Genomic DNA, 14,533 nt, shown 5'->3' with positions numbered 1-14,533 from the left:
CAGCATGAGGTGACTGCCCAGAACACGTTTAGGGAAGACTTTTCTCACCAGGGCATGGCATAACAGTCCCACAGAATGTCCTGCAGTTGAAATATTTCAGTGAAAAGTAAAAGAATTACAAGAAATTAGTGCACGTTGCCAAATTAAAGCTCTTTGCTGAGTATGAATGTACTTCAGCTTTGGCAAAGCATCATTTTGTAAGTAGATGCCAACAGAGCTAGCTGGAGGTTAAACTTTTGCAAGAGTCGCAAATGGCTGCGTTAAAGGAGAGCAGTGCTGGGCTAAGTGCCCTGAGCACTGTGGACAGCTCATCCAAAAACCTGGGCATAAGCACAGATGTGAGAGATGTCCCTCTGGTTAAAAAGTAAAAGAAAAGAAGAAAAAAAGAAAGACTATAAAACAGTTTTGCCTTGCTAGTGAAGAAAATGTTCATAAAGAAGGGAAAAAATACACAGGGGAAGAAAAGTCTTCACTCTCCAACTTACCTTCCTTTAAATTCTCAGGCTCCCATTTAGAGCATTTGTCTCATTTTTCTCACTTCTCCTGTTCTTTTTTGTGCCTACATTTTCTTCCGATTAGTTAAAACTGCTAGTTTAAACTACACTGGTTATCTCATCCTAAACTCCACTGAAAATATAATACTGTGTCATGTYGGCTCTTCTCCGTGGCCAACCTCCCGTTTCTCTCTTTCTTTATGGGTCAACAACTTTAACAATCTTTTCAGCTTCATCTTGCTACCTTAGAGTTATGGCTTTTGCCTCTGGTAAGCTGATTTTTATGCTCTGATGAGCTGGACTTTTAAAAGCAAATCCTTTTCTCTCCRGAAAACAAGAATCACTGTGGGGGTAGAATTTATGTGATTTAGTATGCCTTTTCCCAACAGAAAGCTGAAAGAGGAAGATGAGCCATTTCAAAGAGGTTTCAAAGCACTACTACACCTCTGAAGCAGTAAGATRATTAATATTAATGAAATGACGTCCTGTACACATTTCCTTTTATAGTACGGCAAATCCTACTAACAAGCTCTATGACTCACCAGAAGACATGAATCATTCCAAAGGGTACCTGTTAAGCCTATAACCATAGTCAAAGAGTCTTTATTATCCCAAACCGTACAGAGAAATTCTTCTTATAGTAAAACTGTGTTCCACATGAATGCAGCATTTGCGAATGATGCCAGATTGGCAACTTGAGACTGAAGTAATTTCAGTGACGTTCGCTCCAATGATAGCCTTAAGCGCTGTTTCCTCCCAGTTCCATCTGAATTCTTCAGAACTTGTTCAAACTGGGTTTGAAATAAATTCTGGCTTTTGCAAAAGACACATAGGCTCAATGGAGCCTGAACGGACATGAGCATTATTTCATTCAGGTCACTAAATAACTACCAGTTAATTCTGTTACTAACCTGAGCTGGATGTCGTCCAGCTACAAGATAATCTCATTTGGCATTTTATCTCATTGCTAATGCCGAAGTCTAGACTGAGACACATATGTGGTCTTTTCATATTAAGACAACTGCTGTTACTAATGACAAATATTGTATATGAATACTGTGCAAATAGCACAGGCTAATATCTATAAACTAATTTTGAAATAAATATTGATATCAGCTTTTCCATTAATACCATCATTTAATACAATTAAACCCTCATTAATCAAATAAAATACTTAATAACTAAGAACATTTGATTGTGCTAAAATGAATTGCTCTTCACCAATCCTTAAATTCAAATCTAGTTGTTGCTTTCCTACCTTCCCTCCTCCTGTCTGGTCACTCAAGCTCCCTCATACGTCTGCCACCACCTATCTCAGACATCTCACTGGARTGTCATCTTTTCAATCCTAGTSTGCTTTCACACATTCACTCTCCTTYGCAATTTCTGCTGTCTTCAGACTTCCTACTACAAACTGACACCAAATTGCCTTTCCTCCCTCCCCCAGCTTTTACTTTTATTGTGACTGACTTCCATTCTCTTTCCTGCCTTCTGTCTCTGAATTAATCAACTTTCTCCCCATTTCTATTTTCAGCTCTTGGATTTCCCCAACTCCTGTGCTCATCCCGGGACATTTAGGCATTTCCCTATCAGTAGCAGTCACTTTRCATACACTGGCTTCTGCCAAGCCAACTTGTTAGAGCAATTTTTTCTTTCAGTATACAGATATAGAGACACTATCATTGATCTGTCTTGCTCATAATGTTCCCGCGTTTTTAGCTTACATTTGAGTTTCTAAGGATAATGTAAACATAGATAATTATTGCAATTCTCCTGCTTTGGAAATGAAGTGAAGACTTCCATTTTAATGAGTGTCTTGTAATTTGAAGATGATAAAAACTGTACTTCAAGCTGAAGCCAGCAAGCTGGCTGAAGCTGCTAGTCAGGCACTGAAATACAAAGGTGAATCAAATGTAGAGATTGCTTAGGAACACAAAGGCACTGGTGAATTGTGAGACCGCAAGCAGTGAGACCCTGACAGATTAAAGAATTTGGCATGTTTCTATGTTCACATATCATGGTGGTGTGACCTGTGAAAAGCCAAAACACTGAGGTGACCATTGGTTTATGTCACAGAAAATCCATACTAAATTTAATCCAGTGACCATGAGGAAACTTAGCAATGGTTCAGTGGGAGCTTGCCCCTACTGAAATGTTCAGTTCTAGATGAAGTGTTAAATGTTTATGTTTTCATACTAAAACAGCCATAAGCATATTCACAGTTAATTTGGGGCTCTCTAGATTAGGATTATGTGACAAGCATACTTTGAATAGATAATGTTCCATAGTCTGAAATGAAACATTTAAAAAAAAAAAAATGGAAAAGAAATGACCTCATGTATTCTGTATTTGTTTTTGCTACTGATATTGCCCTAGTGCACTTTCTTGCTCAGGAAAAGGATATATCTAGCTTCTTCTTTGGAAAATATCTCCCACCACTCCCACTCCCACTCATTTTACTGCGTATATCACTCAAATTCCCTATCTCAGGGATGGCCAAATTCTTTTATTATGCATCTTCAGTTTTTTAAATCACTCAAGAACCCCAAACTTATTGGGCAATAGAGCAGAATAATGCCTGGAGTCTAATTAGCCTAAATACTACACAAAAGTCCCGCCTGAGGCAAATCTGTGAATGAACAGAGCTCAGGGATGTAGCCATTTGGTCTAGCAGGAACAATTTGGCTTTCAAATTTGTGGGTTTAGTCACTCATTGTAAGGCTGATGGGGAGGCTGCACCGAAGGGTGAAGAGCTCACCCTGACTCCTCAGTATATCAGATGTGGCATAATTCTGTCTGGCAGCTTTATAACAAAATTTGCTAATWTAGAGTGTTTGAACTGAATGTGAACTCCTCCTTAAACTATTAGGAGCTGAAGAGCGTGCAATCTGGCATCTGAAACACCGTTTCTCCTCATTCAGGCAATTGCAAAATGAATGTTTTAGAAGCAACTGATGATTTCATCTTAACAAAAATACACAGCCGGTAGTCTAGGGCAATTTACTAGCTTCACATGGCACATAACTGACAGGTCTGATACCTAGCACTGCTTGGCAAAAAAAAGACATGTCTCATTCATGATGATTGTTATCATAATCTATTAGGTTCTAATCAGACACTTGGAAATATCAGAGATAAGTTAAAAAACAGTTACTTCATTAAGGCAATTGCATTATATCTTATATATTGAAAAAATCTGGAGGAAGGAAGGGAGCAGAGAGAAATCTCTCTTCATCAGGGATAAAGATTCCTAAATTAATATAAAAGCCAATAGGGAGTTCTAGAGTCACCTGTAATAAACCGCATTCCAGCATACACCAGCAGTATTTTTTCCCCAGAAGTTGTATTAAGTTTGTGTAATAGAAAGCTATCTATTTTATTTTGAACACCCAGAGTGATAAGCCTACCAGCTTTAATGGAAATTGAAGATACTCTAGATACCCTGACCACAAAACAAGTGCATCAATTTCCAAGGCCGAACATGTCTAAGTTCCACTGCCAGTCATCAGATCTATATCTTTATCAACAATACCAAARTAAGTTTTCCTAGCAGAGCTTTTCTTTAAGGGTAAGTATTTATAGATGGTAATGTTTACGTAAACACATCTCACAGTTCATTAACATAAACTTTTATGGTCAAAGAAGATGCTAGAGCTTTTCTGACATGGGCTTTGCACTCCAAAGCTTCATGGAAAAAGAAGGAGCTTTTCTCAGAATAAGGCATTTATTTAAACAGATACAGGAGRGGGTTTTTCAAAAGCATAAATTTGCATTTGCAAATTTTCTGGTTGTCCAATTGCCTCTGAACCTCTAAAAATCTCATTATACAGAGATTTTGGGTRATTTGGTTTCGTCCCTCTTGAGGCTTTTGAGCCAGCATGATGAAAAGAAGTGCTTGACATAYATCTCTAGATTAAGCAGGTATTGTAAAAAGTGAAACAGAGTTAATTTGGGAAGTCCCACAAAAAAAAAAAAAAAAGGTAGAGAACTCTTAAAAACCTATTGCCATTTCCAATTTACCTGGAATCCCTGAAATTCCCTAAGTTATGAACAAAGCCTGAGCTTAGATTAATCTACTGTTTCCTCAGTAGCRAATTCCTCTGATCTTCCCATGGTGTAATCCTGTCATGATAGCATCTATGCTTTTTCTTTTCTTCCCTAGCTYTTAGAGGACATGTGGTCCACCTCTTTACGAAGATGTTCATAAGAGACCAACAGGACGATTACGAACATCTTTTCTAAAGAAGAAAAAGAAAAGAAAAAATACACTAAATTTGTCAACTTTCACAGTCTCATCTTTAAATTTTTTTTTTCTCCAAGTATTTAGAAATTCATTTATTCTTTTTTTTTTTTTTCTTGGCTATATTTTCTACTTACTTTTTATAATCCTTGCCAGTTAAATTTCATTCTGTATCTATACCTACTAGGTTTTTGCTCAGTTTGGGTATGATTTTATTTGAGGACTTGTCCCAAACTCTATAACCAGTAGAAGAAACACATGCTTCTACAGCACAATGCACATCTGACCTATAAAATGTCAATTTAGGATAAGGCAAACTGTGCTCCAGAAGCAGCTATAACATTCTGTTAGCTATCTGTTAGATAGGTTCCTAAAGGGTTGTATGTCCTGCTCTACTCCTTTCCCAGTATTAGCAAAGCCTGAACTTTGATTAATCCACTAGTTGCTTGTAAGAAGCTTCATGTACATGACCTTCCAGGTGGTGTCATCCTACTTGCATATGAACACATCTGTGTTTTTATCTCCCATTCTCCCTCTACAGAGATTTTCCTTTTCCAGATTTATCTAGCATGCAGCATATCAATCTCAAAAGTTTTTAAACCACTTCTTCCATTGATCTACTGAACAAGTTTACTTCTCTAAAAYGGCCTATGTGAATTAATCTGCCAGTTTAAGTCACTATGCTGACTACATGCTAAAATTTTCCATACATAATGGTATATAAATTATATTTTTTACTATTGGCTAAATGGTTAAGTTTAATGTTAAAAAATATAAAGCAGCAGGCTGATGTACCTTGGAGAAAGGATTGCAGACCTTAGAGAGATCTCCATCATCTGGCCCATTTTGGGGATGTGCTCAGTGGAGATGATTCAGTCAGTGGGGAGTACACTTTTTTTTTTTTTTTTTTTTTTTTCAATTTTGTAACTAGGTAACAAAACACAGTCTTTGTCCTTAGTATTTTATTGCTTTTACCATGAGCAAAAAAAGTGGGTTTAAATTAGAAAACCTGAAAGCTTCCCTGTAACAGAGTAAGGGAGGTCAAACTAAAGGTCACTTCTAACTGCTGCAAAAGGAAGCATAAATATTTGCTATAAAAAGGCAAAGCGCTTACATTCTATTCTGCTCTATATACAGCACATTGTGGAGCAGAAATTGCAGAACATTATATTTTTTGAATGCATATTTTATTTTTGCTACAGATAAGAGTGAGAAGGTGGGTAGGAGTTGTGTGGGAGGAGAAGTGATAGGAACTGGGTGGCAAGAGAAGTGTCTAAACTGTTTGTGAGGGAAAGCAAACACCTCCTCACAAAAATGATAGCATGACAAGGCACTAACACAAGACAAAATCAGACCACTGTTGGAGATCACCCTCCCTCTAAAAGCGACAGCCTTGTACAAAAAGACAAGAGGCAATAGAGAACTGAGATGTTCATATACCAGTGTTGTATAATATGCTAGATCAAGAGGAAATTGATATAGAATTCGGCAATTAATATCCAATTCAAGTCAGGCAATAGGAAAAATGGGAGCACTGATTTATTTTAAGTACTGCATGTTCTCCCMCAGTGCAACCTGTTCTCTCCTATCCTTATTGCACCATTATCCTATTATTTCCTTAGGGTAGATGGTTGGATGCGTTACTCCAGGCTTGTTCCAGACTCCTGCATGAAGTTCCCCAGTTCCCAGAGCAAAAACATGTTTTTGTCTCTTGGTCCTACTTCTGAGCCACACTTTATCTTGCTACTAAAGCATTCCTTCAGGAGAACAAAATAAAATTGATACTGTTTTTATTGTCCATGATTTTATTTAACTTTTCTCTGTGCTCAAGTAAGAGGAATAATCCAACGTATATAATGGAAACATGCATGAAAGATGAGATTCAGTGTGTGTTTAAGACTCCCAAATATAGGCAGGCACATGAGTGCTAAGTGTTTAAAGTCAACAGACACCCAATCACCAGAGTCAATGAAGCCTGTAGAGCAATTCAGCTCACTCTTGACACCTTGTAGTTGGCCATCTGAACTGATCTCCAGCCTTCTTTGACTGCAGTTGGAATTAGACACTTGGAAATATGTAGCAACTTTAAGAATCAAGAATTATAAATATCAAATATTAAAGCATAGCTTTTTGGTGTGGCTTTCACATTCAGTCAAACTTTTTGATTGAATATGATTGTATTTTCTCCCCTAGGACTTTGCCCTGAAAAAATTACATCATAGTCCCTGTTTACCTCTTTTCTAAAAATATGAGACTTGTGCAACTGCCTATCAGCAAAGATGTATGCACAATGTATGGCCTTATAGCTCTTGCAAATCATTTGTGCACAGGCAGATGATTTTCATTATACAACAAAATATTGCCTAACATTGATAGACCATATAATTTAGCATGGTAAGTAGAATTTTAAAGTGCAAGGATGTCATCAAGGAACATTATATTTGTCCTATAGATTGTATTTCCCTAATAGATGGAGAACCTGGGGTTAGATCAGAGTGCAAGCTGCCTCTAACTCTAGTCCTAGCCCAGACTTTCTGCAAAATTCTAGTAAGTCGATTAATATAATTTCCAGTGTTATATGTCAATTAGTATTTTAAATACTATTTGATAATGTTTAGATTAGACTTAATAAAGTAAATAGGTTTCGGGAAGCATATATTCACTCATATTGTTAATATTTACATTACTATATTTTAAAGACAGAATCAAGAAGGATTTGTTTTAGTAATTAATCACAGGAATATAGGGAATTACAGCAACAAGAAACCAGCATTAAAAAGTATTGGAGGGGGGAAGCAAAAAATAGTTTATCATAATACTGCAATTTAATTCATTTTTTGCTATTTGAAACACTTTGCCATTTGAAACCCTTAATTCTTTTATTGCATTTTCCATTTTCCATTATTTGCCTTCAGGGTTCAGCTATGATTCATTTTGTCTCTCTGCACAAAAGCATTTTGAATATCTCTCTGATTTCTGAGATATGTTTTCAACATTTTCAGTCAATTACATATAAAAATATGGCTATCCCTGTTATTCCTAAGATTTTGCTTAGTTTACCGAGGCAGATCTCTGTCACTGCGATCCTGTGGTGCCATCTGGTGGCATTTGGGAAAAGTAAACTGGAATTTCAGGCCTTGTCCAGATGGCTAAGTCAAAGCTTCCAGAGGAGCCTGGAGGGCTGTGTGCTTGGGATCCTTCCCATTGTACAACCCACAAAATAAGGGTCTCATCAAACTCCACCGCTCTGTACACAAGGCAACACATTAGCTTCTATACAGGCTTGCAATAATATATAACCTATCTGAGCATTGGCCCTTGGGGCCTCTAAGTCTCCTATGTAACTCCTATGGAGTTACTTACTCCATAAACAAGACATGAGCACCATATATTCAGCTGTCCTTGCTCTCTTGAACTACAGGAATGGCACTGGGATGGTGAATTCAGCTCTTAGTAGGTGAGTACGCACTTCTCTCAGTCAGTCAATCATTTTTCCCCATATTTGCAGCACAAGAATGAAGAATGTGCCATGATCCTCTTCCACATAGGAGCCTGTAGCTTAGGAATGTAAGTTACCTTGCTCAAGGTCAAACTGATGGGTGATAGAGAAATCAGAAATTTAATCCAGAAATTTAGAAATTTAGGCTCCAAAGCCTAAATCACTTAGTACATTTCCCGTTGGAAAGAATCGTGACCAGCCTTAAGTAAGTTAATTAGAAATACTAGTTTTAAGGGCACTATTTGATCTTGGTAAATCAGATTTGTCCTATTTCAAGAAGCAAACAGAAAAAACTATTTCACTAAGATCATAAATGTTTCTGATGGATGAGGCAAGAAGGAATAAATGGAAAGAAGCAGACCTATTCTGTGGAGCCCTTATAAAATTAAGGTATCTGGGACCCCTCACCAGACACTTATCCAAGATTAATCAGCTCTAAAACTAGCTTGTGCATGACATTTGTTTTGCTTAAATATGGAAAATGGAGTAATAATGGTTATTTGTGACTAAGTAAGTCAGCCTTGCTTGACTTGGTGATTGCCTGAGGATATGCATGCAGTCTAATTTAGTAATAATTTCCATCCCACTCTGCTCAATGAACAAATAAGCTTCTTTTGCATGACAAGTAAATGCTGCRGCTACCCTGGCAAGTTTAATTAGAACTTATGGAAAACATTGCTATGAAAGAGACAAAAACCAGACCTCCAAATTCAAGTGTAGCAGCTCACCACAGTGCTATTTATGGTCATTTAGAAATAAAGGAAAAATGAAAATGGATTTTTAAAGTTGTTTCTGATCTACAGATCTCTGAGAACAATGTACTGTGAAAGGTTTTGATCTCATCGTCATCTTCCAATCAACCTCCTCTTGAGGTCATCTAGTCAAGCAGAAAACAAATTGCATAAATGCCCTGAAGAAATTTCCATTTTTATTTTTCAGGCTGCTTGTCTGTGTTCTCACTGGCACAAACATTTGCCTGCCTTTTTGTTGATAACTATGAAGGAGTCTATCTGGATGGCTATTTAGGTAGTTTTCTACGAGCTTCCTACTTAGGCTTGTCTTGAAAGCACTTAAATATCTCTTAGTTGCTCTTTCTCACTTTTCTCACTATATTTGCTAGGGGAAGGTGTAGATAAAATATATCACTACAGTCCTCATTACTTCAGGTTACTGTAGAGTGGGGCGGCGTGTGACATAGCCTCGTGGGTGGCACTTTCATCTGGGATGAATAATTCCTGGGTGCCAGTTCTTTGTCTTCGGGCTGTTGCTGTACTCCACAAGAAAGAGCCACAGCTACAACATTCTGGTGTAGTTTCCTTCTTTTTCTGTAAGGTGGCACCACGTGAAAGGAAACTTCCTTACTTTTCCAAGACCTTCATTGTCATTCCARAATCTTTTACATTCAGGTTGTTCCAATCAGATGTTCAATTACTTGACACAGTCTAAAACATGAATGCTCTGTTCTTGAATTGTGTGCTAGCAATTTACAYATGAAAGGAAAATTAAAATGACAATTCTGAAACTAAGTATGCAAAATATAACCCCAGGCTYTCTGCCTTTCTGCCTTTCTATTGTCTAACATCTGAAAATGAATTTCAGTGTGATCATCAAATTCATTAGAGGAGCAGAGATAATGAACCTAATCTAACRAATCTTTGGCTTGTACCAGAGCACTTGCTAAGAAGTTCGGTGCCCACTAGGTGGCACCCACAGTCTGGACAATTTTCTCATAGCACTTTTTCTCCTCAAAGAAAAGATAAAACAGAAATATCTTCGGACTCAGTGGTGCCTTTTTGGGCAAAATGGAAATGGATAATGGGATAGATTGGGAGGTGGTGAGGTCTGCGTAGCTGCTGGCCTCTTCTTTGGGTTGTTGCCATACTGCAGGAGAGTCCCATTCTGAGCTCAGTACAGCTAACACCGTTAACAACTGCATAAAAAGCAAGAAAAAGCAACTCTATGAAAAGTAAGAGCAAACAAATAAAATATTCAAGGGTGAACTCTTGCCAGCTTGGATTTAACTAACAAATGGATTACCATTTTAAGCAAGAAACAGCACAGCCTTCAAGCCAAGAAGCCTTCATTGCGTGTCCCATGTAATAGAGGCAGAGAAGAAGAAAAAGTGATTGGCTGATGAAACCAAAGGCAGATACTCACAGATAAGATCTGATCTCCTCTCTGCAGTTCTCCGCTGAGATCGGCAGGCCCGCCCGCRAGGATGAAAGACACGAAAATGCCTTCCCCATCTTCGCCGCCCACAATGTTAAAACCAAGTCCTGTGGAGCCCTTGTGCAGGATGATTTTTCGAGGCTCTCTGTATAGAAACAAAATGATAATGTTTATCCATTCAAAACTTTGAATATGCATCTCTTAAGATATATTCAGCATACTAGTAAATGTTATCTATGACCCAGTGGGCATGCTACTACGTAAGGAAATCACTTAATAAAACATATAGATATATTATTTGGAGACCAGAGAAAGTAGGAATTAACCAGGAGCCTTTTTCTTAACTCATGGGTGAATCCAAACTTCTCTGTGAACTCCTTTCAATCGCAGCAGTCTTCACTTAGTTAAGCAGTGAATTTCTTTAAATAAATAAATAACCTTGAAGAGATTTTATAATCTTGTTAATAGTGATTCTGTATACACAAATGCAATCCATATTGCCCTTGTTGCTTTTGAGAGTTAATCGTGCTTTTTAAACAAACGAACCAAGAAATTCAAAAAGTCTAGGCAAGGAAATAGCAAACACGTTCAATCCAAGATTTGGAGCACATAATATTTATATRATCAATTCAGAAGAAACTCATGCAAAGGTCTGGTTTGACATCATCAGAAGTCGCACTTGTAAAGTCACATAACAGTGTTACTGCTGAACCGAGATCAAGGATGTTTGCTTCTTTTTACAATTTTTAAAAGTTCTTCATAATGATGGAAATCAATAAATAATAACTGTTACACGGCACTTTTGATTTGTCGATTGAAAGTATGTCTCAAAGGAAGTTAAGTTCATAATGTGCATTTTACTGATGGGAAAGCAGACAGAGAAGGTAACTCTCCTAGCAATCAAGGTAGTTTAATTGAGACAGTGTCCCAGGAACCTGATTTCCAGTCTTTACTGTATGCACRAGGTCTCAGATCTGCCTCTGTGCTGGGTACAGAGCACAGACAGGCATATMTGCAAACACACACCAGATTTACACATACCTACCTAATTTCAAATCCCTCTAATAAATTTACTCTCCAGAAAATGAGTGCACAGGCCATTACATGAATATGTGAAAAACTTAGGCCCAGTCCTGCAAATGTTCACAGCYATGTAGACATAACTCATCTGCGATTTCTCACAGAAATACAGAATCTTAGAATTCTTATTTTTTTTTCAAATAGTGATTACAAGCAAAAGGACAAGCATAAGCACACACACACATAAAAACTTGCAAGAATCATATTCCAGAATGTATTTACTATGCATCAGATAATGGTTTTATACAGACAGTGGTTCTATATAATAGGAATGGTATTTCCTTCCTTCCTTCCTTCCTTCCTTCCTTCCTTCCTTCCTTCCTTCCTTCCTTCCTTCCTTCCTTCCTTCCTTCCTTCGAGAGGGCAAAGTGATGCACTAAGGTATGTCATTTTTGATGTGTGTGAAGTTGTATTATTATATAAATGGAAACAGTTTTTATAGAATACTTTCAAAATCAGTAGGAATTTGTTCAGCTTTGCCCGGAGCTAATGCTCATACAATATCTCCAGTTCGATCACAATCCTTAGTTAACACCTCTGTTTGCTGATACTTAAGCTTGATATTTTTTAAAAGAAACGAATTAAAGAATATTGTCTAAGGGTGTTTTAAAAAGAAGATTGCAAGCCCTACTGAAAGTGTTAGTCCTACTCCATACAGCATTCCATCTTATAACATATTCTTAACTTTATACAACCATAAAACAACGTTAAAAATATATGTCTCTGAAAAAAAAAATTGTATTTGTATCAGGATATATTTGTATATCCTTGAAGTATTCTTAAACAACAAGAAAGGGATTTTTTTCTCCTTTAGATCATTGTAATTGATTTGTTTTATAGTACAATTTAGCACCTCCTTAAATACGTGCAGATTGGGTATAATGTAATCCAGCAGTAAGAAGCCTACACAGACTTTTAATTAGGAAGTGTGGCCTAAGGGTTGGGACTGAATTAGGACAGTGGACTGGAGGAGCAGGTTCCATCCCCAGCTTAGTCCATGAGCTGTGGAATGATCTTGACAAGTCACTCATTTCTTTCAGCCTCAGTTTCCTCAAAATAATATGGTGATGCTTGTCTTAATTTTTGAGTCCTACAGATCAAAAATGCTTTGTGAGAGCTGAGCTACTACCATTATTATTTACTGGGATCTTGAGGAAAAAGAGGTAATGAAGAAGTCAAACAAATATTTTTGCATTCTCTGCTGGTGGTTAATCACAACAGTTCTTGTAAAAACTGAGATTGAGTATTTGCAGACATGACAGGCAACTTAGATCCTAATGGTGAAAACTGGTGATTTCTGCAGTCAGTGTTATTGGCAAAACTAGGTCAATACTACTGGGTATCTCCTGAACACTCAGCTGTAGAGCTCAACAAAAAGTTGGCCCAGTTATTAAACCCGTGTATCTGATCAAGTCAGCAGATATCTGCCTGAAAGGCTGTCAGCACTGCTTTGTAATTTTGGCTATTTGACAGCAAAATTCACATTTTGTTCTTGGATGATTATGTTCGGAGGAAGCTCAAACAATAACGGGGACGTGGCAGAAGCTGTGATTCAAACACAACCGTTTTTGGCTCTCGGTCTAAAGCTTAATCAGGTCAATTTGGCCACATCTGAAATTTGGCCGAACAACGAGGCTGACCAGCAGTGCCAAACGTTCAGTTTTGCTTCATTTCTGAGTGTCTTGTGGAATCTAAATGGGCATCCAACAATGTGCAAGTGCTATTATCCTGATGACAGAAACGATCTTTGGTGATGGTTGTATTGCAAAAACTACAGAAAACAGAAAGTATATGCCAGTTCACTAAAATATATAATAAAAATAGTTAATACCTGCATACTGCATTTAGCCTGAAAATGAACTAATGATGATGACAAAACTTTGCAGCATGCTATGAAGTAGGAAGAAAGTTTCCTACTTTCACAAACTATCAAACCAGCAGTTGATTCGGGGGTCTCTTATGAGTATCATATTGCTTTACTTGAACTCAAAGAAAAAATCTATGATAAGGCAAAAGATGAGTATGCAACATTTATTATCTGACATATAAATTTATAGTCATCTTCTATGTTTCCTTTGAGACAATAGGTGGCACTCGACAGCTTCTAAAAGCCTTCAGCTTTACTGAAGGCAAGTCTCTGCTGCCAGCTTTAATCCGTGACCACATTTACAATTTCTTCTGTGATAAGCACGGGTGAAGGTAAGTTTCTAGGTGCAAACAAAGCACACCGGCACTTTAATTTGGTGTGTGCATATTTTATGCCCTCCTGCAGCTCCATAGCAAACACAAACAGAGATGAGTAGCAGAAGAAATCAAATCAAGAAGAAATTGGTAAAGTAGTAAAGAGAGTGAGATGAAAACAGCTCTGTACTGACACAAGGAAACAGAAGGTAAAAAATATAAAAGCAAAAAAAAAAAAACAAAAACAAAACAGAGCAAGAAAAAGGTAAAAAGTGCAAAAACTGTGTCTATAAAAAGACAGGAGAAGAATAAAAAATAAAAAATGTGGAGAAAGAGGAAGGGAAGATTCACTGCAGAAATCACAAACAGAAGCAAAGCTGCACACAAAATGCTGCATTCCAACACAATTTTCCAAGCCTGGAAATCAACGACAAAATCAGGTTGGATGGACTTGATCACTTGCTGTAGGGAACGTGACCAATCTCTTTCCTGTAAAGCACATTATAAATCGCAGGCCTAATGTAAGAGTGAAATATAAGCTAATTAATATTTGAAACAATCAGTAGTAACAAACTCAGGTGGGTAAGACTTCAATACTTAGGAACTGTTCTTTTTTACATAAAAAAATGTGATTCATTTTTTTAGCTTACGTTTGTTTTATGCTTGTATTTAGTATGCTCGTATTAGTATTTGTTTTGATGGTTTTAACAAAAAGAAAATGACATGATAAAAACATGAATATCCCTGCCATTTTCTATAGGCTGTAAATCCATAGTAATTGAGGATTTAATTTAAGAGAATAAAAACTGGTTTGATAAATGATGGGACACTGCCTTAAGAAAACAACTCTTACAGCTAACTGGAAGGATA

General features: G+C 37.2%; 1 protein-coding gene across 1 annotated transcript in view; it reads right to left on the bottom strand.

The window, feature by feature from the left end:
* Positions 1 to 14,533, bottom strand: part of DLG2 (discs large MAGUK scaffold protein 2) — a 597,632-nt gene that overhangs the window by 201,602 nt on the left and 381,497 nt on the right. The window contains exon 12 of the mRNA XM_026034918.1: positions 10,391 to 10,547. Coding sequence (XP_025890703.1) covers positions 10,391 to 10,547 — 157 coding nt within the window. The remainder of the gene's footprint in view (positions 1 to 10,390; positions 10,548 to 14,533) is intronic.

The sequence above is a fragment of the Nothoprocta perdicaria genome, unplaced genomic scaffold (genome assembly GCF_003342845.1).
Source record: "Nothoprocta perdicaria isolate Ctin4 unplaced genomic scaffold, notPer1 scaffold_152, whole genome shotgun sequence".
In the NCBI taxonomy this organism is placed as follows: Eukaryota; Metazoa; Chordata; class Aves; order Tinamiformes; family Tinamidae; genus Nothoprocta; species Nothoprocta perdicaria.
Note: the sequence above shows the minus strand (reverse complement) of the source record. Positions and strands in the feature narration are given on the sequence as shown.